Source organism: Podarcis pityusensis, assembly GCF_964106645.2.
Source record: "Podarcis pityusensis genome assembly, chromosome: 11".
Taxonomy (NCBI): domain Eukaryota; kingdom Metazoa; phylum Chordata; class Lepidosauria; order Squamata; family Lacertidae; genus Podarcis; species Podarcis pityusensis.
In genome coordinates this window covers 13917697-13943562 of record NC_138036.1, presented here as the reverse complement: position 1 = coordinate 13943562, position 25866 = coordinate 13917697, and the positions used below count along the sequence as shown (strand labels likewise).

At 43.0% G+C, this 25866-nt stretch overlaps 1 protein-coding gene across 3 annotated transcripts; it reads left to right on the top strand.

Annotated features, from left to right (window-relative positions):
• The first annotated feature begins 2356 nt into the window (after positions 1 to 2356).
• Positions 2357 to 25092, top strand: TXNL1 (thioredoxin like 1). Of its 3 annotated transcripts, XM_080973636.1 has the most exons (9): positions 2357 to 2542; positions 9814 to 9910; positions 12568 to 12741; positions 15031 to 15153; positions 15385 to 15454; positions 16409 to 16581; positions 17805 to 17909; positions 22615 to 22663; positions 24827 to 25092. In XM_080973636.1, the coding sequence occupies exons 1-8, from the start codon at positions 2445 to 2447 to the stop codon at positions 22642 to 22644; spliced, it is 870 nt and encodes a 289-aa protein (XP_080829762.1). In that variant the 5' UTR covers positions 2357 to 2444; the 3' UTR covers positions 22645 to 22663; positions 24827 to 25092. The 3 variants fall into 3 exon arrangements, with proteins under 3 accessions (XP_080829762.1, XP_080829763.1, XP_080829764.1); XM_080973637.1 differs by lacking the exons at positions 22615 to 22663; positions 24827 to 25092 and adding an exon at positions 21128 to 22608 and having other exon boundaries at positions 2359 to 2542; XM_080973638.1 differs by lacking the exon at positions 22615 to 22663 and having other exon boundaries at positions 2368 to 2542.
• Positions 25093 to 25866: the final 774 nt, after the last annotated feature.

Genomic DNA, 25866 nt, shown 5'->3' with positions numbered 1-25866 from the left:
TGATATTTTCATTTACACACATTCATTCGAAATAAGATGGGTTCTATATCCTCCCACCACGCTGACGAAGAATTCTATGAAACAGTAGTCGATACCCGAAATCACTGTTCAGTGTTGGACATCATATTTGCTGAATACACAAAGCTTCACAGCTTATCTTTCATCGTACAAAGTCTGGTACCTCGCTTCATTTAAAGATTTTCAGATACTTTGAGACTAAAGATTTCATTTTGTACCTGTTACGGTTTGAAGGAATTTTATAAAGATTGTCTATTGCGTATGTACATGGTCATCATGTTGCCTGGACATTGCTGACATTCTCTTTGCAGCACAGGGGTTTGTTTGGTTACTTCCTGTGGATCACACAGCGAGGCCAAGCAACTTGTCTGGGCAGCCCAGGACCTCCATGCACACAGGGTTGCGCCCCAAAGAAGTCACTTACTTCACCCCCAAAGGCGCACTCATCCATTGTCTCCTAACAGAGGGATGGAAGTTCAGGCAAAATACAGGACAGGGCGGGACAGTTGGGGGGGGGGATTTTTTTTTTCATCTGGTGCTGAAGTGACTTCAAAGCAATCCATTACGATTTATTGCAGATTAACAGGACAGCCCCTGTGGAATTCCTCTCTCACACACGTGGGCATAGCCAGGATTTTTGTTAGGAAGGGGCAGGCCTTTTGTTAGAGGGGGACACAACCTCCGTTTGCTATGTATTTTTATTATTATTATTGATTGGGGGGGCAGCTGCAGCTCCCTGCCCCCCACCCCCCCTGGCTATGCCCAAGCACAGACACAAATACACACAAATTTGTAAATCTAGTCTGTGCTTGGCTACCCAGACTTTAAATACATGACATTTCACATACCCTTTCAAATACATGTATTTGGAGAGGATCCCTAACTTGGCAGTGTGTGTGAGAAAGACCTGAAATACAGGACTGTAGTTAAGTGGTAATCAGCTCTGTTCAAGTTCAGTAGGACATCTAAGTGATGCATAGGTTTGTGGCCCCTCCAGGCGTTCATAATGATTTGTGTTCGTGATGCTATAGGAAGGTCACACTTTCTATACTGCCTACAGAAGTTCTTGAGGCGCTACCACTCCTAACCCCGCAAATGTTCAGCAGGAGTGGGTGGCTCACTGGAATGAATGGCACTTAAGTCAATTATTGGCCCATAGATTTCAGTGGGACTTGGTGTCATTGCAACTCTATGTGCAGTTACTTCAGATGACCTCAAGAAGCATTGATTTAAAAACAAAAAAACGCCGCACAACAACACACAACTCTGCAAGGCTATGCTAGTGAATCAGTTAGATCCATAAATCCCTCGATTTGGCCAGCAGCCTATCCCTACACTGCAGGCAGTTGGACTGGATGACCCTTAGGATCCATTCCAACTCTGCAAATTATACGATTCTAGTTCCTAACTTTCAGGATGGGAGATGAAATATACTGGGAGTCGAGTGTGGATTTCATGCTCTTTATTCAGCTTATAGTAGCGAGGAATGAATGTTCCCCCAAAATATCTGCTTTATATACATTCTTTACACAATGGGCCCCACGTGATTGGCTAATTCCGAGATTCTCCTGTAGGCCAATCAGGTTGTGGATTCACTTCCACCTGGAGCTGGATCGGGTGGCTCCTGCGGACCAATCATACTGCTGCATTGTTCTAGGACGAATCAGACTGCTGCATTTTGGATCCTATTCAACTCAGTACATAACAGGAGGGTGTCGGGTATGCACAGAACCGGAACCAATGCAGCCACCCAAGCTTCCCCCACTTCCGCGAGCCCTGAACTACGACGGCTGCCCTGAAAAGCCAATCACTTCCGCCCGCAAAGGTCACCAAGCGGCAAGGCTTGCCAACCAATAGCGCTCCTCCCCGAAGCCGGAGGTCGCACTTTGCCCTTCTCCAAGATGTCACCGGCGGAGTCAAGCGGGTAAACCCATAGAAGTGGAACCACAACAAAAAAGTCACCCAACGCCGCAAGCACTACTACCGGCGCAAACCCGAACTCTTTTTGTTATCCCCAGTGCAAAAGACGAAGCAGCGTCGTGTGCGTTTGTAAGGGGGGAGGGGAGAGAGAGGGGAATGTTTACACCATAGAGTCGTCGAAGCCTAGAGCGCCCAACAGAGACTCGCGACCAATGGCGGCTTTCGCCCGTTGGTTAAGTCTCTCAACCGGAAGTGTGAGCCGCCGACCCCTCCCCTCTCCCTAGGCGCGTGAACCTGGATGAACTCTCAGCCGAGGGTGCCTGAGAGGAGGAGGAGGAGGAAGGCGGAAGAAAGGGATGGCCGGGGCCGTGTGCGCCTGCGCGGGAGCGGTGCATGCTGGGCGCGGCCGGCCAGCCTCTCGCCCCGCCCCGCCCCGCCCGCGCTCCTTTTCTTCCCGCGGTGACTTTGCACTTACCGGGCGTGTTGCTGCCGCCGCCGCCGCCAGGATGGTCGGGGTGAAGGTGATCGCCAACGACGCGGACTTCCAGAGCGAGCTCAGCGCCGCCGGCTCCCGGCTAGTCGTGGCCAAGTTCACCATGAGGGGGTGAGTAGGCAGGGCCCCTTCGGGGACCCTTCGCGCGTTCACACGAGCGGACACGCACACGTGTACAGCTCCCTCTCTGAGGGAAAGGGGGGGCTCACAAGGGGACGGGAAAGGCGTTATCCCCATTGTATCACCACGTTCAGGTTTTAGTTTAACGCAGAGCTGTATGGGTCCGAGGTTGTGCCTGTTTATGGGATGTTATTTGGATGGGGGGTGTTGTTGTTGCTGCTGGCTTTCTGTAGCTTTATTTTAGGTTTCCCTGCGATTCCTGTAGGAAATTGCTCGGTTCGGTTTCGCATTTAAAAAAACAACTTACAACGTAGCAAAAGTAGCCAGAAACAAAAAAGTAACTATGTATTTTATTCGTTTTAAGCCGCCTTGAGCATGGTTTGATGGAGGCATACAAATAAATGTGTAGGCGTGTATTTGTTTTATTTGTTTTGTAAGGTGTGTACACAGCTTGATTAAAAAACAAAATTTCAAAGCGGTTTACGAGAAAGATAAGACGTTAAAACCCAGGGAATTATTTTTTAACAACATACAAAAGTTAAAACACTGAAATAAATAACAGTTAATTTGACTTTCTAAGCTTGCTCGTTCATATTATTTAAAAGGTAAATATGTTAACCAGTTGTGATGAATTCAGCTAACATGCCTCCCCCCTGGGATCTGAAGCAAAATTGTCTGAGGCTATATACTGTATATGGTTCCTTTTTCTTTGCATAGCAAATTATTTCTTTTCCTAAGCACACAAATCTTATAAGTAAGGCCCATTCAGGTCAGTGGGACTTACTCATAGGTAAGTTGGTCACAAAGTTGCAGCAGGAGGGTGTGACAGTAGAGAAAGCATATTGTCCATTACAAACGGTGAGAATAGATCTTGAGGTAGGGGGAGATGTACTTCATGGTTGTTGTTTGCGCTGTTTTGTTTTGTGACTAGGTGCACCAACTGGAGCTAAGTGCGAAATAGTGGCTGGGAGCGGCATAACATAGTTTTAACATTAAGGCTCAAAGTGCCTTTCAGTGCATGTTCAGTCCACTAATTCATTTTATTTCCAGAAGTCTCATTGCAAACAAGTTCATTGCTAGTTCTCCTGTTGACCATATATTGGGAGGACAGTTCTCTCTTGCCCACTTTCCTGACAAAATCTGAAGTGAACAAGAAGCCATTGATATATTCTGATTTTTGTGTGGGTCTGATTTCACTAGTCTCGCCAATTATCACACTTCTTTAATTTTTAATTCACTTTGTAAAAGAACATAATGAAGCAACAGGTTCAGAAGCAGGAAGAAGCCCTATTGAATATGGTGTTCATAATGCCAGCATCAACAGGTGAGAGTTCTGTGGGATAGTCCTCACAACTTGAACCCTTTTCAGGTCTACTTCACACATTACAGAATTTCTGTTAGGAACAGTATGCAGCCTGCCTTTACATAGTCACTGTTAGCTCATGTGTTGCAAGCACATGCACGTGTAGGAAGCTTGCCACCATCACAGCCGAGTTGTGTGACAGCAAGTAAGCAGCATGTAGTTTCCTGTGCAAAACCAAAGTTTTGTGGCATGACCCAGATAGGGAGCAGTTGGGGATGAAGGGAGAGGGAACAGCTTTTCAAAGCTGCCTACCCCAATAAGCACATAGTTGAAATGGTATTCACTGTCATTGTTTTATTTACTCTGCCTTTTAGGGCAAGCCCTCCCAAGCCCTATAGCAATAAAAATGCAGCCATTGAACAAACAGCATAAAGCAGACAAAACAATCTCTGGGGGTCCAGCAATAAAATCAGTACAAAGACTTGGCAGAATTTTTAAAAAGACCTTCTGGTTTGCTTAAAGCCTGCAAGAGGGAGGGCTAAGCTGTGCTTTTGGGTGACAGGATTTCCACAAAGTGATATCTTTACATCTGCTGGGCTCTGCTTCAGAGTTCTAGCCTGAGCTGCTGTTTCTCTGTAGAGTCGTCATCATTCCCCAGATTCGTTATTACTTTGTCTTTCTCTGGGAACTAAACCCACACCCTCATTTGGGTTTCAGTGATATCTTGTGACTAATTGCTGTACTTCCTGCTTTGGAAAGGAATGCTCCTTTTGCAGTGAGTAGGAGATATTCTGAAGGTGAAATCCTGGATTCATATTCTGGTTTGAGAGAAAATTGCAGTATGCCTCACGGTAAACCATAGTTATCACTAACTTGGAAAGTGGAGAAATAAGGAGTATATATGCACAAGGTTAGAGGAGGACCATGTGTGTTTGTAGGAGTTCCCAGTTGCTAAACTACAGTTTGGCAATTAGAAATAAGACACTTGAATAGTTCTGATTCATTAAGTTGGTGTGATGGTATAGAACAGTACACAGTCCAAAGTTGTCAGTTTGGTTGGGATTATAACATCACACAGGGTAGTCTAAGGACTGGGAAATGTTCTTTGACATGGGAAAACTAAGTGAAAAGGGAGTGCAAACAAGTATGGTCCTGAGGAAACAAGGAATGAAGGCGCTGTAAAGGATGCGGGTGGTGCTGTGGGTTAAACCACAGAGCCTAGGGCTTGCCAATCAGAATGTCGGCGGTTCAAATCCGCTCGACGGGGTGAGCTCCTGTTTCTCAGTCCCTGCTCCTGCCAAGGTAGCAGTTCAAAAGCACGTCAAAGTGCAAGTAGATAAATAGGTAGCGCTCTGGCGGGAAGGTAAACAGCGTTTCCGTGCGCTTCTCTGGTTCGCCAGAAGTGGCTTAGTCATGCTGGCCACATGACCCGGAAGCTGTACGCTGGCTCTTACAGCCAGTAAAGCGAGATGAGTGTCGAAACCCCAGAGTCGTCTGTGTCTGGATCTAACAGTCAGGGGTCCCTTTACCTTTTAAAGGACTTGAAACAAAACATCACATGTGACCCATCAACAGAAGTGGGATCTGCTGTACGTTACAAAGAAGGAGCATATGGGCAATTGGTTTGCCACTCTAGACCTTTTCATGGCAATTTGGGCAGTTGTGGTTTCTGCTATTGTTGCAACTAGAGCCAATCAGCATTGACATGTGTGAGTTAGAGAAAGGTTCACTTGTTTATTTAAACCAGCCAACCAACTGTTGGGTTGCAGATTACTAGTTATTCATTTAATGTTTGTTCATTTGCTGGCAGTCTGTGTAACAGACAGAAGGGAATATCAGGTATTACTGGGTGGATCAGTCAGGGTGGGGCAACTTCAGTAGGACCCGAAGAAATAATATCACAACTAGTATGTCAACTGTCACTGGTACTGGATGTATTTCTGAACAGCTGAAGACGGTAGCCCTGTAATAAGTTTTGGAAAGTTGTAAGGTGCCACGTGCTTGCACCTAATCTTAACTGGGATTGAACCTGATCGGAACTCATTTGGTACCAGCTTTTGCCATGTTGCATGAGAACAAACTAACCAGCAATAGTACTGGTTAGCTGAGCATTATTGGCCATGTGAGAGAGCTAATTCTTTCAGTTTTAAAAATTAGTAAGGTGGACTGAAAGGATGGCTAAACCGGTAGCTAGGGTCTGAATTTGCCTCGTGCTGGTACTTTTCTATATTCACTAGATTTTGATTGGACTTGTAGAAATATTATTTTGCTGCCCCACATTTCATCTTGAAATTATTGGAGGTATCTGTTGGCTTCTAATCAGTTTTTAAATGAAAATAGGATAGAGCTACTAGTGAGATGGTCACCTGCTATTTGACGATATAAGGCCACAGTCAGATTTTGTAAGGAGCCAAGAAGATGGTGGTACCCAGCTTCCTTCGCTGAATCATCATATCCTCTGATAGTGAAGGTATGGAGGAAGGATTGCCCTTTCTCCCTACCATAGCCATGGTGTCTTGTGTGACAATTTTTGATGATTTCTCATGGAGGCTATCTCTTGGGGTCGTCAACAAGATCCAAGGTGAACTTTTGTATCTCTTGACAGTTGCTTATGTTAGCTACATCATAATACCTTGGCCTTCATAATGGTTAACTGTATTAAAATACTTGGCCATTATTCAATGGTGATTGTCTGGTTAAATAACAACAACAGCAACAATTTATTATTTATACCCCGCCCGTCTGACTGGGTTTCCCCAGCCACTCTAGGTGGCTTACAGCACACAAGAAATTGTAAAACATCAGACATTAAAAATTTCCCAATGCAGAATTACCTTCAGCTAACTTTGTTTTTTTTTTGTCAGATGTCTAACCCTCCACTGAAATATGCTATCTTGTTTTTCACTGGGACCCTTTCTGTTGTGACTACAGGAATAGATTTCCATTTTAATCAGTATAGTTCTGCCCTCCCTGATTCCACTATGTAAATAAGTGCCAACTCACAGAATACTTCTGTCTTGCCTACAATAAGTTCTAGAGGGAGAAGCCAGAATTGTGATCAAGCCCTGTAAAGATAGAGAATTTGTCCTAAATCCCCTTATTAACTGATGTGAAGTTTTCAGAGCTGTCTCTTTGGTTATGCCCTTTTGCAGTATTGAACTGTTGTGATTGGTAATTTTCTGTAGCAAAGTCATTTTCTCTGCAGTCAGCTTTTACAGTGGAAAATCAGTAGGACATCATTGGTGTCATCCACTGGCAGAGAAACTGTTGACAAACATACTGAATATGGCTAAGCTTATTATCCTGACCTACAGAGGTCTGTATAGTAGAGAGACCTAGTAGTTTGGGGTAATTGAAATTCTCTAATGCTGCTAGCAATAAGCTTTAAACACAGACGTAAGTGCTAGTTGTAACCAAATTGCCCCTTTCCCAAATAATGGTTTGGATACTTGAGCAGAGAGTATGTCATTGTAAATAAGGAATGAAAGGTGGGGGAGCAATGAGAAGTGATGGTGCTGGATTGCTTTTTCTGCTGATGGGAGAACATATTTTGCTCAAGCTGTGTTTTCCATAGAATTCTCTTCCCATGCCGGTCAGTTTGATAAGAGGCCTTTGGGACAGACTGAGGTATTTCAAGGTCAGTGTAATTGTGCATTTTGCTGAGATGCTTTGTTGATGGATGGTTTCATTTTTAATATTATGACTATGTATTTTTACTATTATTGTATTTTTACATAGCCTGTAACTATACGGGGTGAATAGATGAAGAGCAGATTCAAAGTTGATTAAGCAATAAACAAATAAAATTGTGTTCTTGTCTAATTACTGAAGCTGCTTGTGATGTTTTTCTTGCACTACTTTTGCCTTTCTCCCTCCTTGTAATGGATAGATTAGAACATAGTCATGTTTCTTTGCTGACTTCAGGGGAGAGGGAAATTACAATTTTTCTCTTTTTTTTAGTCAGGCTCTGCACAGTTGTTTGTATTCAGGAATGTGAAGTAGGAACATAAAATATTGGAATGGTGTGTATGGATCCCCCACCTTGGCAGCTGCCAGCATAAAAATAATTTCCCTTACTCTTGAGTTATCAACGTATTGATTAGGGTCTGGGGAGACCAGAAGCAATACAAGTCTTTTGCACTCTTTCTGCTTTCCTCTGAAGCAGGGCGGAAGATGAGCTATCCACTCTTCCCTCCCGCTGAATTCTCTGTGCAAATCGAATGACTTTGGGAGGACAGGGAGGGAATTGGTGCCATTCACAAATAATGGATTGCTCAGTTAAGTGGAGCCAAAATCTGCGGCTCCTTGACACTGGAAATGTGAACCTAGCATGGAGAGAAGTATTTAATAATCATAAATCAGAAATGCTGTGTTGGTGTTAGTGTGTGTGCAAAGTGGGCCACAGAAATATTTGTATGTGGGGTGTGTGAGAGAGAAGATTCAAATTGTCACAACTCCTTTCCTATGCTTGCTTTTGTAAGTCTTGGAATGAGGCAAAAGGTGCTGTGTTGTACTCTCCAGAGAGCAATATATTTTAATAAGCAAGAATTATTACATCACTAGAAAGCTGGATGTTTACTTACAGCTTGGGGAGTATTCTTTATGAGAACCATTAAGTTCTCATGGTTTTCTAGTTACCTATAGTCCCCGAGCACCGTGGAGTACACAAATTATGAGATGTGTTTCTAATGCCAAGCTTTGAGTCAGTTTTCTACGAAAGGGTGATCACTGTGGGATTGCAATTGAGTATAAAAGGATTTTGCTTTACATAGGCTAACCTGTATGCTTTCATTATGCATTTTGCTGAGAAATGATGATGTAGTCAAGTTGACTTGAAAAAGTGTCGGATATCAATCCCCTCAGTCTGAAGCTAGATGTTTTGGCGATTGCATGCAACCAGTGCCAAAAGCAGAAGCCCTGCATCTCCTCTAGGGCTGGGCGATATAGCAATAGTCCATATCGTGGTATCGGTTTCATAATTTTTGACTTGGCAATATAGCACAAATCATGATGTGTGTGTGTATGCTATGCAAAAATCACAATGTGGGAAAAACTGTGAAGCCAGCCAATGCCTCTACATAGCTCCATCCTTATTTCAGACGTTGTAATATATCAGTATATTGCGATGTTTAGCTGGTGATATATCACAGAGTTGAAAACCAGATATCTCCCAGCCCTAATCTCCTTCCCTGTAACATCTAGCAAGCTAAAACACATGTTGTGACTTAGGGTGGCAATGAAACTTACAATGCTGCAGCCAAAGAAAATGGGAGAGAAGGCTAGGTGCATAATGGTGATTTATTTTACACCCCACTTTCCTTCAGCAGAGCTTGATGGATTTCACTTCATACTACTGGAAGGAAGAAGAGATGACAGTGTGAGGGTTGCTGTTCTCAGTACCAGCCGCACAATCTCTGTTATCCTTAGCTGTAGTGGTTCTAGGGGTTGCTTGTGCGTAAGCCGGTGCAAACACCTGGCTGGGTTGCCTGAGTGAACCTTTTCTGTCCGGACAGCCACTCACCCGTGGCTGTCTCAATCACTGGCAGAATCTGTCAGTGGGCGTTTCTTAAACTTCTTCCAGCAAAGAAGCTCTTTGACGCCTAGTCTCCTCCTACTCTCTCTGCGCGAAAGCCTTCTGCGCAAGGAGGGCGTGGGCAACGGAGGACCCCTACTCTCCCTGCTGGTCCCAGGCAAGGAGTCATGGGACCGCCTCGCTGCTTCCCCCATCTGCCCCCCTTCTCCACTGGTGCTACGCTGATTCTCTTCCCCAGAAGATGGGCTGCCTTTCCCAATCCCGGGACGCTCTCTGGAATCCCTCTGGATTTTGCTCTCTCCCTCCGGCACTGATGGCAGTTCCCTGACATTAGCTTTAGCCTACTTTACCATGTGAATCCCAAGGGGGCTGCAGTTACCTAAGTGGACATACTGATGTGTGTTGTCCTTTTCTTCCCCCTGACAGATGTGGCCCATGTTTAAGGATAGCCCCTGCTTTCAACGCTCTGAGCAATAAATATCCCCAAGCGACATTTTTAGAAGTTGATGTGCATCAATGCCAGGTGAGTAGTGTTTGTGTATGTGTGCATGAGCATGTGTCAGTGAACAAGATTTAACTCCTACAGGTGTATTTTTTTTGATATGTGGGATATAAATGCAGTCCAGAAATAAAATAAATATTTAAAACATTTTTTCTAGAAGCCTGTTGACAATCAGTGGGCACACCTACCTCAGAGGAGGAATAGGCTGTAGATTGTCCTCTAAAAGGCAAGATTGGCATTTATCAGGAGGGGAATGCCATGTAAATGTGTAAGGGTTAAGTTTTATAAGCCTATTGCTTCTCATGTTATTATTGGCAAGAATTTAAGTTATGTGTTGGTAGAGTTCAGGTTTGCTGCTGTGGGTGGAGGTACATTCAGCTGTAGACATATCTATCCATGATAACCATTCTAATTCAGTGGTTCAAAACAAGCAAGCTGTCGTATGATGGATGTAATGATCCCATGGTAAATTGGGTCATTTAAATTTTATTTTTTTATTTGAATGTTGTGGTTACATTTATCTGTAGTCTACCAGTTTGCCTATACCAGTGTCTGAATCAAATATTGGCCAGATAAAATGAACGTTCGGGGCTTTCTCCTAACTCTCATGATTTCTCCACTGAGATGCAGAGGTGACATAAAACTCCAATCAAATATTATTCAGATTGTATTGCCAAATTTGGAAAAACCTTTTGTAATACAGAGTTGACAGAGCTGGCTCCAGAAGGGACCCTCAAACTGCGAAACTGCTCGTTCAGGGGGAGTGCAATCCCACCCAGGGCAGGCAATTGACCAATTTCTCAGGCACAGAAACTACTTACCCACAGTAGGGGTATTGCCAGGATTCAAGCTTGTGCTGCCTCTCCTAATTCAGATCTTTTTAGAGTACGACACAAATCTTAAATAATCAATATTTCGAGGGTTAGGAATAGAAAGTTCTGCTGAGGTGACATTTTATGATGTGTGACTTGCAGTGGATAGAAAGGTTCAATTCAGCTGGCCTTTTGAGTGACTCCGCTTCAACCCTCTGCAAGCAACGCTACGTTTTTCAGCTATTAACTTGAAGCCTGGTAGCATTTAATGTCAAATTCTGGTTTCCTAGTGTTGTATAATTTGGCTACTTGGAACGTATTTGGTTTGTTCTTTCTGGTATAGACGTTAAATTCATCCAATAAAAGGCTTTTTAATTATGCAGAAGTATTGTTGGCATTTAACAATGCAAGTTGTACCGTAAGGCTTACATTATTAAATTTAAGCCATTAAAAAGCTGTTGTTCATTCGCTCTTTTATGAACAGTATCTTGGGTACATAGTATTAGGAGTCTTATCCTTATTCTCAGTATAGTTATAAAACTTTGGAAAATATCATTTGGTGGAGTTTAATCTTGGGTGGTTTTAACTTAGTGCACAGAGTCTAAAGAAACTTGCGAGTGGTCTTCGAAGCAAAATTTTAAAAAAGAATGTGGCAATACAGTGTTCTTTCCCTAGTTGTGCAGGAGAAAGCTGGCTCTAATAGTCCTTGGCTAAGGCTTAAGCAGGGACGCGGGTGGCGCTGTGGGTAAAACCTCAGTGCCTAGGACTTGCTGATCGTAAGGTCGGCGGTTCGAATCCCCGCGGCGGGGTGAGCTCCCGTCGTTCGGTCCCAGCTCCTGCCCACCTATCGGTTCGAAAGCACCCTTAAGTGCAAGTAGATAAATAGGCACCGCTTTATAGCGGGAAGGTAAACGGCCTTTCCGTGTGTGGCACTGGTGCTGGTTCGCCAGTTGCAGCTTCGTCACGCTGGCCACGTGACCCGGAAGTGTCTTCGGACGGCGCCGGCTCCTGGCCTCTTGAGCGAGATGAGCGCGCAACCCTAGAGTCGGTCACGACTGGCCCGTATGGGCAGGGGTACCTTTACCTTTTAAGGCTTAAGCCTGTATCTCATCTCCTGTGCAAAAACAAGATTACATATATAGGAATTCTGGCCACATCTAAAAGTGCATGGAAAGATAGTAATAGGATCATAATTCGCTTCACTTTTGTGAGGGGAAGACATTCAGAGAGCTTTTAAGTCTCGTCTTTGTCTTTCAACAGTGGATATGTGACCCCTGCCTGTCAACTTTTTCACAGTGCTTTCAAAACTGCTGCAAAATTTGACACTTGGCCAGTTCAGATGTAAACAACGTGGCTTAATAAATCATGGCTTATTAAGAATTAGTGTTTCCCTTTGCTCCTCCCTTGCACATCATCTTCATTGTTCCTATCAGGGATTATTAAATTGAGATCATTATGTCTGAACCAGCCCAGTGGCTCAATTCAGGCACCATGCCTAACGATGGCGTGATTTTACAAATAATATACAACAGGCAAACAGTGCTTTAGCATGTGCAGAAGTGCTCTATCGCGCACGTGCAGTAGCGGCGCCCTACCTACAAACTTTTTGGGGTGCGAACGGCACCCTGAAACTGATCACGTTCTGTAGAGGTACCACTGTATTAAAAAGTCATCATGAACACCTTTTTCTCTGTTGGAGAACAACATAGAAAATCATATTTCCAGTTAGCACTATTTTTGCATGTAAGCAGCAAACATGCTGATAATGATGTTTATGTGGGTGACCTAGGATGATTGGTACTCTTTTGTTCATTAAATACTAAAATCTTGCTACACATTGCTAACCATTGACTTCTCAAATACTAGGGAACAGCTGCAACCAATAATATATCGGCAACCCCAACGTTTCTTTTCTTCCGGAGCAAAGTGCGCATCGACCAGTATCAAGGTGCTGACGCTGCTGGATTGGAAGAGAAAATCAAACAGCACCTAGAAAATGATCCTGGAAATAATGAGGATACCGATATTCCAAAAGGATATGTATGTATATTTTATCTGGATACTATTCTAGTGGATTATTATCTGCACAGTATTAAAAGATTTGCATTTGAAAGGACCCAGAGGATCAGGATGGAGCTTTGAGGCAGGTGCAAAAGCTCTTCGCATGATCTGGGACTTCTAAGGGTACCCTTTCCACTGCAGTCCCTCCTTTCTCTTCTCCTCCCCTTAAATAATGCCTTTGAAAGTTAGAACTTCATCTCCATCATGGGCAGCCTCTGTTGCATCAGGAGGGAGAGAGAGATACAGAATGTATTGATGCATTTGAAAGTTAAGAGTACTTTTTGAATCCTGGCCCAGATTATAGAATTTTGAATTTCTCTCTTTCTCCACCTCTTCTCTCTCTCTCTCTCTCTCTCTCTCTCTCTCAAACACACACACACACACACATACTCAAACACAAACACACCGAGCTCTCTTTCTGTTACTGCTCTTACTGCACATGCAAAGTCTTTATAGCTGGTGCTCACAACAGGCCTCTTGTCTAGCAGCTGTGGAAAGGGGAAATTTTATGTTGGGGATTATTAGGAAGAGGATTGAAAATAAAACTGGTGATAACATAATACCTTTATATGAACATATGGTGCGTATGCAGAACTGCATACAGTTCCGGTAGCCGAACAGGTTATTGAAGACCTGGAAAACGTTCAAAAAATGGTACTAAAATGTGTAATGTTGCTTGGTGTCTAGGGAGCACATAACCCTCAAAGTACAAATCCCCTTTCAGGTGATTTTTAAAAAACCCCACATTCTCCTGGTTATGGATTCTGCCCTGAAGAGCTGGGAACAGTTTTTCCCAAGGCACAGGAAAAACAAAAGTGGTCAAATCCACAGCAAGTCCACATAGCTATTGGGATCAGCCAAAATGTCTTAAATCATGTGCAGGTGTTTTGAGTTCTCTAGAACTTTTAATTGGGGCAGGATCCTACACTAAGCAGTGGAGTGGAGGGGAGTTTTAAAATCTTTTAGTCCAGATCTTGAAGTCTTGAGACCAGAATTTCTAATCATCTTTTTGTCAAACACCACCTTCAAGGTTTTGCCTTTACTTAAGAGAAGATAGCTGTCAGCAGATGGTTTTTTTAAAAAAAAAAAATCTTTCCTTGTTGAGGTTTTACCTTGGGGCTCCTGAATGTTGCAAATCAGGGCTTGTCTGACAGCTGGAGTGACACGTACATGTAAATGAGAACCTTAATGTGACAAAACACTCAACTGGAGCTGTCATCTTCATGACAGTTTCTGAGCATCATTTGATATAATATTCCTCTTAAAAGGGGTCAGCTTTTGCATCCTGCCCAAAATATTAATACAACCCCTGACAGAGTACAGTGTTTAATATTTCAGCCAAGTGCCAGCACAGCTAATAGTTCAGTAGCTCAATAAAAGCACACCCAGCTGCTGCAGTGCTGTGATGGTTTGTTTTCCAAATTAGCAAATGCAATCCATTAGACTTTGCTGGGAAACTGTATGTGCTAACCTAGAATTATGTTAAATGCAAGAATGCATCTCTTTTTGAGATGTTAAGTACTTTAAATTCACAGCTAAATAGACACAATCCCTGCTACCCAGTTTATCTTTTCAGCTGAATCTTTTTCCTGTAAATAACCCCCGTGAATATAGGCCACTTGCATTTTCACTAGTTCAGATTTACAAATGTTGTCTGTACCGCTGTGTTCATTGCGTCTAGTGTGAATGCAAATAGTTAAGCAAATAGTTAAATGTAATAAGCAGTTGTAGCAGCTTTGGCTTCCAACGAGGCATGCAGTTCCATCTTTTGATGTGGCATTTGCTTCTAAAGCTTTTCAAAACTGTCCTGAAGGACACAAAAGTGAAGGATTGCAGAATTATACTTGGACTGTCTTTTCAATTAGGTAAATAGATTTCCCCTCCTTTGGTGTTTATCTTTGTTTTTGTTATTTCAAGTGTTCTGTTTCTAAACTGCCATCTTGCCAAAGCACTCATCGTAATTTACGACACGAAGCAACAACATACAGAAGCCTTTTCCAACCAGGTGCCCGCCAGGTGTTTTGGGCTACAACTCCCATCCCAGCCAGCATGGCCAATGGTCAGGAATGGTTGGCGTCGTCCAAAATATGTGGAGGGCACCAGGTTTGGGATAAGGGATGAGAAAACAGGCGGGTAGGAAAGAGAAGGGATGATCAGTCTGTATGGAAAAATAAGTGCTGCTTGGGTTTTGCATGTTTATCCCCCTGTAAATGTCTTATAAATGTATAGCCCAGCCAGGTGATCATTGTCACTATCTCTTACTTCTAGATGGATTTGATGCCATTCGTTAATAAAGCTGGCTGTGAATGCCTTAATGAAAGTGATGAACACGGGTTTGATAACTGTTTACGTAAAGACTCTACCTTCCTGGAATCAGACTGTGACGAACAGGTATTTTGCCTTCCAGAGAATATTGCATTATACTATCAAAAGGAGAAAGGTATTCTTTTGGCTAGAATAATACTCCCATTTTTATGCATGTTTAAAATAATTCATCTGGGGGTCTACGTTGGTGGTGACCATCTGGGAAAGAGTAGCATTCTAAATTCATGTGCAGTAATGCTGTGGGTCAATGCATTTGAGATCCCTCTTATATATTTTTTTCTTTTGCTCTCTTCACAGCTGCTTATTACAGTAGCTTTTAATCAGCCTGTCAAGCTTTATTCTATGAAGTTTCAAGGGCCTGATAATGGTGAGTAAAAAGATTTCCTCTTTCAAGAGAAGTCATCTATGCATGCAGCCGCTGTTGATTTTAAAAATACGAAGCACAAGACACAGGTTCCTTGCCTGTGGCCCTGTTCTCTTGCTCCTAAGTCTTAAAGTCTGTACCTGACCATCAAGCACATTGCCGCCATACCATCAAGTTTCTGCAAATGCACCACCGGCAGTGCAGAACTTTGCAAAACAAATTGGCTACTCCAGTTTTGAGACCACTGGTATATTTCCAAGAATCTGCATTTACGAAATTATGTGTTGTGTCACTTTTGTCAGGTGACATGTCAGCATAGCTACCTTTTGGTATCATTGTTCTGAAGACCGTGGTTGCTAATAATGTTGATTTCTGTTGCACCTGTTTTAGTTGGGTGTGGTACATATATTGAAATGAAGGCATGAGCTCTTCCCTGAAAAGGCGAGGGACACACTCCTCAGCAATAAGAATGGAGTCTTGGCAAGTCCAGTTAACTTTTTTCCCAGCTGAGGTTGGAATTGTGCTATGTGTAGTCACTTTAATGCTTTAGCCTGCTAAGGGTGAACTTTTGAATGCTCCCCATAACATGTAAAAGCCATACAGCCTGTAGCAACCTTCTCCAGCTCCCATCATCCCTGACCATTGACCATGGTGGCTTGGGCTGATGGGAATTGAAAGTCCTACAACTTCTGGAGACTGGAGAAGACTGGTCAGTAGTGTTAAGTGCAGCCCTTACTAGCTAAGTAAAGTTATAAAATTTAAGCGAGTGATGTGCTTGCTTCTGATAGAAGGTTCTTTGCCTCGGGGTGCAGATTGGACATCATAATTTGCCTGTCTCTTTTCTTCTGAATCTACATAATTTTCGTACACAGAACAACTTTAAAATACTGTCAAGTATATAAGATCATGTTTTGAGGGTTTTTAAAAGAGTCAGTGGCATTTTTTTAAAAATCACAGGTCAAGGTCCAAAGTATATAAAAGTGTTTATCAACCTCCCTCGATCAATGGATTTTGAAGAGGCAGAAAGAAGCGAACCCACTCAGGCCCTGGAGTTAACGCCAGATGATATCAAAGAAGACAGTATTATCCAACTCCGCTATGTAAAGTTTCAGAATGTTAACAGTGTAACTGTGAGTATAAACCTTCGAATTCGTTCCTGGTTAACAGAATCCTGTGACATTACAAAAGGCCGACTCCAAAGCATGGTAGATCCGCCAATAACTTTTGCCACTTCCACCATAGTTTTAATGCAGTGAAGCCCAGCTATGTTTTTTCCCCCCTTGCCTCTTAGATACAGCAACTGGTAGGGATGGGAGCCTGGAATATTCAGGCTTGCCAGACCCAGCTCCTGTCAAGCTTGAGAGAGAGGAGAGCAAAGTGAAGATGGGTCTGGGCAGACAAAATCACTCTTTTGCAAGCAGCAGCAAAAATCCCTTTTGTTTCGTAGACTAGTAAGAAAACCTGATCCAGTCCCATACAATCTATTTTCACCTGTTGTTTCCAAGAGGCTTATTTGAAGGTCTAGCTTTTTACCTTGATATCTACTTGTTACTTTGACTTGATTGTATTAATACAGTGGTACTCGTTTTATAAACCTAATCCATTCCTGAAGTCCGTTCTTAAACCAAATCCATTCTTAAACCAAGGCGCGCTTTCCCTAATGAGGCCTCCCACTGCCGGTTCCCTTCCACTGTTCGGCTTCTGTTCGTAGACCGAGGCAAAGTTTGCAAACCAGAACACTACTTCCAGTTTTTCAGAGTTCGTAAACCGAATACAGTAGTTCATAAACAAGACTGTTCGTAAACCGAGGTACCACTGTACTCATCACTAGTTCCCCCAATACCCTCCCCCAAACTCTTATTTGGCCCTTCAACAGAGGTTGGGAAGGAGGCAGGGATCTCCTTTATTTGCACTGAGGGTTTCAGGAGGTCAGGATCGGCAGGATTCTTCTCACGCTTACTTTTTTTGAACCTCAGTGCAAATGTAGGCTCAGAGGACGGATTGCTTACTAGTTGGGCATCCTTCTCACCAGATGGCCAAGGGCACTTGACCCCAGCAAGCTTAGAAGTGGATTTGGTGAATAGTAGTGTAACTCACTCTTCTGGCCAGAAGGTGGTGACATCCTCTAACTGCCTGGCTCAAGCTCCACCGTGGACTTGAATCCTATAATTTAGTTAATACAACCCAAACATTTTCCATTAACAAAATGGGGGAACAAAAAGGGGTAGACTAGTCAGCCCTGTCCCATGTTCCCTTCCCTTTGCTTTTCCCTGAACTTCAAATAAGTTGACTATTTTGTGGGCTATTGGATCCTCCACATCATGTAACTCAGTACTGATCTTTTCCATTTCAGTTATTTGTCCAGTCCAATCAAGGTGATGAGGAAACGACGAGAATTTCATATTTCACATTTATTGGAACACCAGTCCAAGCAACAAACATGAATGATTTTAAGCGGGTATGTTCAAATCTGTCTTTTAAATTGGAGACTGGATTGCAGTTTTTAAAAGCTGCAAGGGAGAGTGTTAGCTGAACAGCTCCCCATAATTGTGAGTTCTGACTCTTCAAAGGTCTTCCATTCCCACTACAACTGATGTAGCCTTTTCGCTTTAAAAAAAATGAAGAGTGAAATTTGTCTTGGATATTCTGCCTTTGATTTTTATGAAGTGTCCAAAGAATGCACGGTTGCTTTAAAACGTTTGCAGAGCCAAATGACCTCTTAAGCCAGGGTTTTCCAGAATTGATTGCTTTATCTCCAAGAGGCCAGAGTTAAGAGGAGAGGGAGAAGACACCTGTGGCATCTAGCCTACTTTTCTATGGTCGTGAATATGGAACCATGTTCAGAAAAATACGAAAACCAACAGAAAACATATGTCTTCATGCATAATGTTATTCTGCCTCCAATTCTGTAATGGCAGAATATAAGAAGCTCTGCTGGACAGTAGCAATAGAGTGTATAAAAAGTCAGCAACACAACTGGAAGGATAAGAGAAATTGTGATTCATGTTAGTCCTTTGATTTTTAGACGCCCTGCTTAGGTACACTATAGTTTCTGAGCCTTTCCCAACCTGGTGTTTTCCAGATGTTTTCAACTAGACCTTCCACCACCCCTGACCATTGGCCATGCCTCATGGGTCTGGTGGGAGTTATAGATCAAAGCCTTTATAGGACACTATATTGAGGAGGCTGCTATAAAGGGTAGCAGTCTGTTTCTCCCCCAGATTCTTAGCTTGCGCTGCAAACCCACGGATGTGATAAATAATACTGGGCTGACAACAAGTGTGTCAACTACCTAAAAGGCAATGTTGCAAGGCAGAGGCCTCACCTTGTTAATCAATTAGCCTATACCAGATGTGGAGAACCTTTGGGCTTCCAAATGCTTCTGAACTAGAACTCCTTCCAGCCCCAGCAAACATGGCCCAGTGCTGTAGTTGAGCAACATCTGGAGGGCCAAAGATTCCCCACACCCACTCTGCATAGTGCAATTTAAATGAGGCTTTTGAAAGGAAACAAGATGTGATAGGGGCATTTTTGGGAATCCCTGACTTAAGAAGTGCATTTCAATATTGCAAATGTGCATGGTATTTTGTATGCAGACATGTTTGGAGCGAAGGAAACTCTTTTTCACAGAAAACTTGATCATTTGTCTCAAGTGATCAAGGTTGACTTGAGTTGCTGTGCATTGCCCACAAAAAAACTTCTTAACTGTTTGTGGTGTGTTTTAGTCTTCATGTTTGTCTGCCCGGTAAATATTCTCTACTCCATGTCAGGACCATTGAAAGAGCTTTTTCAGATACTGGGCAAAAGTAGGAGAAATGTGTTGGCATTAGGTGTTCTGGGTACTGTAAGACAGAGCACAATAATAGAATAGAAGAGCTTTGGTAGCCAGTAGGAGAACAGATACAATGGAAAGCAGGGCTCCTGTACTTTTCATAGGTGTGTGGAAGTAATAGATTTTATTGGATGCAGCTTGCCATGCAAGAGAAAGAAAACCTGCACCTACTAAAATTATTACTTCTATGTATCCTAAAAGGCAAGAGCCTTGTCCTTATGACAGTAGAATTATCTGTCTGATCACTAACAGTGCAATTCTATATGTGTCCACTCACAACATCCTGTAGATTTCAATTCAGGAGAACTGTATAGGATTGCACCCTAAATCGTTGTAGTGAAAAATAATATATATTGCTTATCTAAACTGTGGTTTTTATGTGCACATACTGAGATAAATTGGGGTGTTAATGGTTCATTATTAAATAAACAATACTGAATATTTAAAGTTAAGTTTTGCAAGTTACTCCAGAGTTTAAAGGCAGGGATGGAACTAAATCCGGATTTTTAAAAGAGGTACATTCCTTTTTAGCGACTTAAGTTAAATGTGCATTGGAAAAGAAGGGGCTGCTGCTGCTTCTGCAAAGTGTTCCCCAGCATTCTTCCATGGAAAACTCATTTCTCTAGACAAGCCTGTCTTACTGGATGAGCTAGCTTGCCTGGAGTGTTCCTGGTGTGGCCCCCTCACCTTGCTTCAGCAGTTGTGGCATCTGTGTCTCTGAGGATGGAGGCCTGATGCTATTGCTGAGAAGATAGACCTAGCAGAGAAGTATCTGTCGTTATTGGTGCTGTGATGGTGGAAGAGGAGCTGAGAGAGCTCTCTGAATCGGAAGTGGTGACTAACGACTGAGGAATACTCCTGGGAATGGTGACTAGATGAGAAGCCATTGGAGGCCAGACAGAGACATCAGGCTGTCATTTTTCCCTCCAGACGTAGAGATACGCAACACTATGATATAGCTTAGCATCTATACGTAGAAGATCTGAATTGCCTCCAAAGGTCCAGAGCAAAAGCTTGGCTACATGGCATGCATGAAAAGTCGGGACAGGGAACATCAGACCCAGGGGTCATTTTGTGGCTCTCCACATCATTCTGTGTTCAACTTGAGAATGGGGCACCTTGGAAAATGCAAGACCAGCTTTATCGTATCAATAACGTAATGGAAGGACTTTGACTTACAGATGTATTCAGAATAGCAAGGAAAACTGATACTTTATACTGATACTTTATTCCTCCTCCCCATAGAGGATTGTGAGTTCTATAACTTCTCCAAACTTATGCCCCCCTCAAAATAGCTTCCCTTGCTAATATCTCTTAAGGTCCTAACTTCTCCCTTCTTGCTTTAATTGGAATGTAGAGTAGACTAAAAGGCATCTGAAAGTATGACTTAAATTACACTGCCTGAAGTAACACCTAAGGGCTTTCATTTTTATTGTTGTAAGTTCTTCCATTGCTACCATAGTATTAAGTGAAGTCTGGGAATGCTTTGCTTGCTGCATGTGTTGCTCAAACTTTGCAGGCTTAAAATGCAGAGACGTGCGCGGGAAGACAAAGAGAGGGAGAGCAATCTTTGCTGCTTAGGTCAGAGTAAGGCTTGGCATGACCTTTTTCGTTTGCATAGATTTCATTGCTAATTCGAAATGTCAGATGTTGGGTTAAGTCCATATGGGGGGGGGGGCAATAGAGCTCCTGCCACTCCCTTTAGCTTGGAGGACATCCAGGGTGTGCAATCGCATGAGATACGCAGCCAGCTTTTCTGTGGCATGGCGCTTCCATCCCTTCCTGTTCACTTCCTACGGATTTTCCTTTGCTTCATTGTAACGCTCTGTTTCATTACTTTTCAGCATTTCCCTGGCCCAAAGAAATAAAAATGCAGAAGATTTCTGTTTCTTAAATGGTCTTTCCTCACACCGCCCCTTTCCCCTGCTCCTTCCGCTCATCTAGCATCTGCCTTCTCCTTTCCATCGCTTGGGGCACCATCACATCCTGCTCTGCGACGGTTTTCCTGGGTCTCTTTGCTTTTTTTTTTTTTATCCCTCTTTCTCATGGACTTCTTTTTGTTTTTAATATACCATTTTTTAAATATATATATAAAAATCTTCTTTTGCACACTGTTTTTGTCCTGCCCACCCCAAAAAACCATCTCATTCTGTTATTAGATGCTTCAGAAATTCACCTGAAAGCACATTATTTGCACCTGTGCATCTTTGCATTCTCTATTCACTGTGAGTAATGGAGTTCGAAGAGGTCTGCTGTGTTCTCAACTGCAACTCTGGTCTGGGTGACCTGTGGCTAAAGTTTTCCTGATAGGGATTTTTTTCCAGCTCCTGCACTTGCCTTGAAGACTCTTCAAGGCAAGGAGGTTTTTCAGTCTCTCAAGGTTGAGCTGCCCTCTAATAACTTACATGAAGCTGCCTCAAACAGAATCACCATGGGGCCTTCTTAGGCCAGTGTTGGTTGTCCGCTCTTGCACCAGCTCTCTGAGATAATCGTGCAGAGAAGATCCAGGCACTGAAACGGCGATGCTACATCTTAACCTTGTGCTCTGTCACTTGTGTCATGGGCCCCCTCCAAGGCAACCTGTGCCCTACATCCCTGTAATCTGGACCCATGGTTCAATCCGCTGAGAGCCAGTTTTGCAACCGTGTGTTTTGAAATACGATGCAGCAGCTGGTGTGAAAATTGAACGGGATGGTCCATCTTAGGGTTCACATTGCCACTTCAAAAATGATTGAGCAATTTAGATCTTATCTGTGGTGGACACATTCAAGTGAAGTAATGAAAAATGAGGTGGTATCTCGGCTAGAGTACAGCAGTGGTGAATGCTGCCTTATCAATGCTGCCTTCTTAATCTAATGAGGAAGAGTGAGCCCATTTCCTTGTTGAAAGAATCCTGCATTGTACATCCCCGTATTCTTCTGCCATTCGTCATCTGGAAATGCATTGCGTTCTGTGGCATGAGGACAGTATACGGCTAAAAGATGTATTGTGGCAAAATTGGGCAGGGTTATAGGGCATAGGGCATAAATCTGCCCACTTTTGAGTGTACAGCCAGTGTACAAGTTAATCCTTAACCGAATAAAGCAGTCAAGGGACCTCAAGTCACCCACCTGAGTGAAATCTGCCCCTTATGGAGAATGAATTTTTATGTGAAGTGCACAGATAATAAGAAGCAGAAAGTGTGCCAGGAATAATGGAAGTATTTCAAGAGGCGTTGCTCTGTTGTGTTTGAATTACCTTATTAGTCTCATGGTTGGAAATTGTTGGTGTAAAGTTGGGGGTTATAAATATGCTAACGAAACGTCAATATCAAAAATATTTAATTTTTCAGGTAATACACATGGGGCACTTGAGCATTTGAGCATTTCCCCCTCTGAATGGTATAGATGCATACAATTATTATTTTTTAATGGTTGCTCCACCTCTGCTAACATTATAATTGTCTAATTTCTGGGTGTACCTGCTTAATCCAAACCTGTAGCGCAATGCTTTAAGCGCTACCGAAGAATAAACATTTCTCTCTCGCCTTTCTTGGATTTAGTTTGCCTGTTTATAACATGCTTAATTAAATCTTAATTTGGTTGGTTGTGCGTGTTTTTTCACTCAGTGTTGTTTTGTGAGATAATAATTCTACATTGGCCTCTGCATTTGAGAATCAATTATCTGCATGTCACTATGTAGAACAATCCTTATCCCGCAAGGGTAGGCTAGCCTTAAGTTCCATCCCCTTGAAAGGGTGGAGCCATCATGACTTAAAGTGTGACTTCCCATAGTATTGACCAGCCTTCCCCAACTTGATGCCCTCCATATATTTTGGACTATAACTTCCATCAGCCCTTGCCATCGTCCCATCATCATCTTGATGACTAGAACTGGTGGGAGTTGGGGTCCACCACATCTGGAGGGCACCAGCTTGGGGAAGGGTGCTCTTGACCATGAGCTGAGATCCTTGATATCACTGGTGGCTTATAGATGTTGCCCTTGAGAGTCTGTCATCATCATCTGAACTATCTGAACTGTGTGCTATTTTTTTAAAAGAAGAAGAAAGAAAATGCCTTCTTAAATGCACAATACTGTATGCTAAGTGAGACCTGTAGAATTAATATAAGCAGCACACCTGCCAAGGAGTTGCTAGCATCCCTCTCAACCAAACACAAGAATGTTTACTATGGGATAGATCTGAAACGGTTTATTTTCTCTTCCTCAGCCTGATCTGCTGAAACAGTCGGCAGCAATAAAAAGTCCACATGTATTTTGTCACTAACATGATGACCAAGGACTGTATCTTATGTTCCCTTCCAGTGCAAGGGCTCTTTTGCAACAGCATTTCACTGGTTCAAAACATTTTGCCCGTGGAACAAGTCGTGCCTCTAAATGGCTTTAACTTAGCACTACATTTGATACAACCCCAAGGGTTCGTACTTTGCTTACACAGAAACCTGTTACTTGCTTTCAAATGTAATTTTGTTCCCCTTGCCACACAAAAAAGAAAATGGATTTATAGGTAGACCGCATACCAGATGGAAGGCATGTCTGCTTAGTTTGCATTGTGATACTAAGACCTTGCAGAACTTACTGGTTTAAGTGAAACTTCTTTCCAATGCGTAACCTCCTAACAATGCGTACTCAGAAGTAACTTGACATTATTTCAATAGGGTTTACTGCCTGTAAGTATGCTTAAGCTTAAGGGCAGAGAAACTGATTCTGTTCCTCTCTGAGCTGCTGCATTCCTGCGTTCCCAGGAGGAAGCCTTGGGGCGTCAAACCGCTGTATGTGCCACCAGTAGGAAATGCTGTGAAAGTTAGGAGGTTCCTTGTGAGTTTGCACACTGGTAATGACAGCATATGCTGTTCGGCCATTTTCACGCCAGAACCCACCCTGCTGCCTTAGAATTCAGTGCACAGAGACCCCATCATTCCAGAAATCTAGTCAATATTGACAAGTTGCCTCTCCCTGCAGTGGCGTGTTGCATACCTGACAGATTTATTTCTGGTGGGCCAGCTCAGGTAGACCCGACACAGCAATACCTTTACATCATAGCTTACTCAGCCTACTCTGGGCTCCATGACATTATAGGACATTTAGAGATAGTGGTTTAGCTGTAAGCATCTGAACGTGGACACAAGTAGGCAAGTTTCTTGGATGGCCCCCCTACGCTAGACAGTTCAACTTTGGTATGAACATGTAGGGATTGTATTGCAGTCAGTAGTTGAATAAGACCTTGCTTTATTGGCTGAGTACATACTAAAAGTTATCCCATTTGATCCTCTGATCATTTTATTACTGGCTAAATCTGGTTTGCAAGAGGCACGGAACTGGCGGCCCTCCAGATGTTGGCTCATCAGCCCCAGCCAGTCAAGGGTGGCGAAAGTTGCAATCTAGCAAGAACTAGAGGCCAGAAGTTCCCTGTCGCTGGTTTACACAAGATCCCTCTTCCACTGGGGCTAGAATGCATGTTGGGGAGTCTCTAGAAGACTTGCTTTTTGGAATCCGTTCCCCTTTTTATTTGCCTAAGTTCTAACTCCACTTTTCTCTTTTCTCAGGTCGTAGGCAAGAAAGGAGAGAGCCACTAAAGTATGAAGAAAATGCTGGGAAGGGCCTTATTTACAATCAACATGGGATCTTCACATTTATTTCTAGCTCCTGGGAAATTGCTTGACCATAGCCAGAGAGACTGTCAGTCTGTTCCACTATAATACCATTACAAATAAATCACTGCATTTTTGTTAATACAGGATTTCACTAAAAAGTGTTTTCTGTTGTAATCTTGGGTCATAAATTTGTAAATAAAATCCATTAATTTTGCCAAGTTGTTTAGTGCAAGATTTGCTGTGTTACTTTCAAGGTGGAAACTGGACTCGGGCCTCCTCTAATTTAAATATATATCTTTTGCCAAAAATGTTTAAATAACCCTTCATTTTCCCAGTCTCTGTTTTTAGAGATGGTTTTTATTCCAAGCGATTGAGGCATATTGGTTCGTCTGAATTCTCGGCACACTTCCGTAGATCTTTGTCAACTGTCTGTCAAAGTAGCTTGCTTTGAAAACAGGGGACTTCAGGGTGTGGGGCCAATGCCCCTTTGACCCCTTTCCAAGGTGAACTGCCAACAAATCCCATTGGCACAAGGGCTTCTCTGCAGGTGGCAATTCCAAGGCTAGGTGGCCACGGATTTGGCTGAGGGGTTTCCAGTTGCCGACCCTTATCAGGTTTAATAATAGATGCATTTGTCCCAGTGCTTGTATTGAACTGAAGGATCTCTAACATGTTTTACACAAAGACTGGGTTTGCTGCTGCTCTTATCTCTTAGCTTATTCAAAGCTCTCTGGCTGTGGCCTCTTTCTCAGAGGAGTTTCCTATCTCCTTGTTGGCCGATAAATTGTAGTGGCTTTCCTGAATTTGTAGCAATCTTCAGATCAAATCATGTCTACTGTCCCTCTCAACTGGTGTTATTCAGAGACCCTTGTGTGGTTCTGCTACATGAGAGCAAGAGGTATTGGTGGCTCTTTCTATGCCGGGGTTGGGTTGGGGGGGGGGGGAGTCCTCAAATCAGATGGCTGGCATGCCAGAAACATCACTAGTGCTCA

What these genes read in the sequence shown, in the direction of transcription:
- TXNL1 (XM_080973636.1), top strand. Translation starts at nt 2,445, where the DNA reads ATGGTCGGGGTGAAGGTGATCGCCAACGACGCGGACTTCCAGAGCGAG. An exon ending in AATCAGACTGTGACGAACAG is followed by an intron (nt 15,154 to 15,384) that starts GTATTTTGCCTT and finishes CTCTCTTCACAG; the next exon opens with CTGCTTATTACAGTAGCTTT. An exon ending in AGAATGTTAACAGTGTAACT is followed by an intron (nt 16,582 to 17,804) that starts GTGAGTATAAAC and finishes TTTCCATTTCAG; the next exon opens with TTATTTGTCCAGTCCAATCA.